Raw genomic sequence first — 363 nt, forward strand, 5'->3', positions numbered from 1 at the left:
TGTCCTCCATAACCGCAAAGACAGTATTCACACTTATCCAGAGACGTACCATTAGGTGCAGTTTTCTTGAAAACCTTGACTGCGTTAACCATGGAAGTAGCTTGGCGGATGGCTCGGACGAGAGCGAAGTCGAAAGTTTCTCCGTGTGAAGCTGATGGAGAGCAGTACTGACAGAAGCTTCTTATACTCGCTGGCCGGGACTTTATCCTGTTACGGAAGCCCAAGAAAGTTCCCCGTTGCATTTCTTTACGTGACTAATTTGGAACTGTTGCTCGTAGAGATCTTGAACTACTTACGGAAACAGGTGATCCGGTTCAGCGGAGTACGCTGCTGAGCGATGTACGCGAGAGGATTAGAAAGATA

General features: G+C 47.7%; 1 protein-coding gene across 1 annotated transcript in view; it reads right to left on the reverse strand.

The window, feature by feature from the left end:
• Nucleotides 1-175, reverse strand: part of LOC119589534 (arrestin homolog) — a 2225-nt gene extending 2050 nt beyond the window's left edge. Inside the window, exon 1 of the mRNA XM_037938134.1 lies at nt 50-175. Within this exon, the coding sequence (XP_037794062.1) occupies nt 50-92 (43 nt within the window). The 5' untranslated portion in view covers nt 93-175. The remainder of the gene's footprint in view (nt 1-49) is intronic.
• Between the last annotated feature and the right edge of the window lie 188 nt (nt 176-363).

The sequence above is a fragment of the Penaeus monodon genome, chromosome 25 (assembly GCF_015228065.2).
Source record: "Penaeus monodon isolate SGIC_2016 chromosome 25, NSTDA_Pmon_1, whole genome shotgun sequence".
Lineage (NCBI taxonomy): Eukaryota > Metazoa > Arthropoda > Malacostraca > Decapoda > Penaeidae > Penaeus > Penaeus monodon.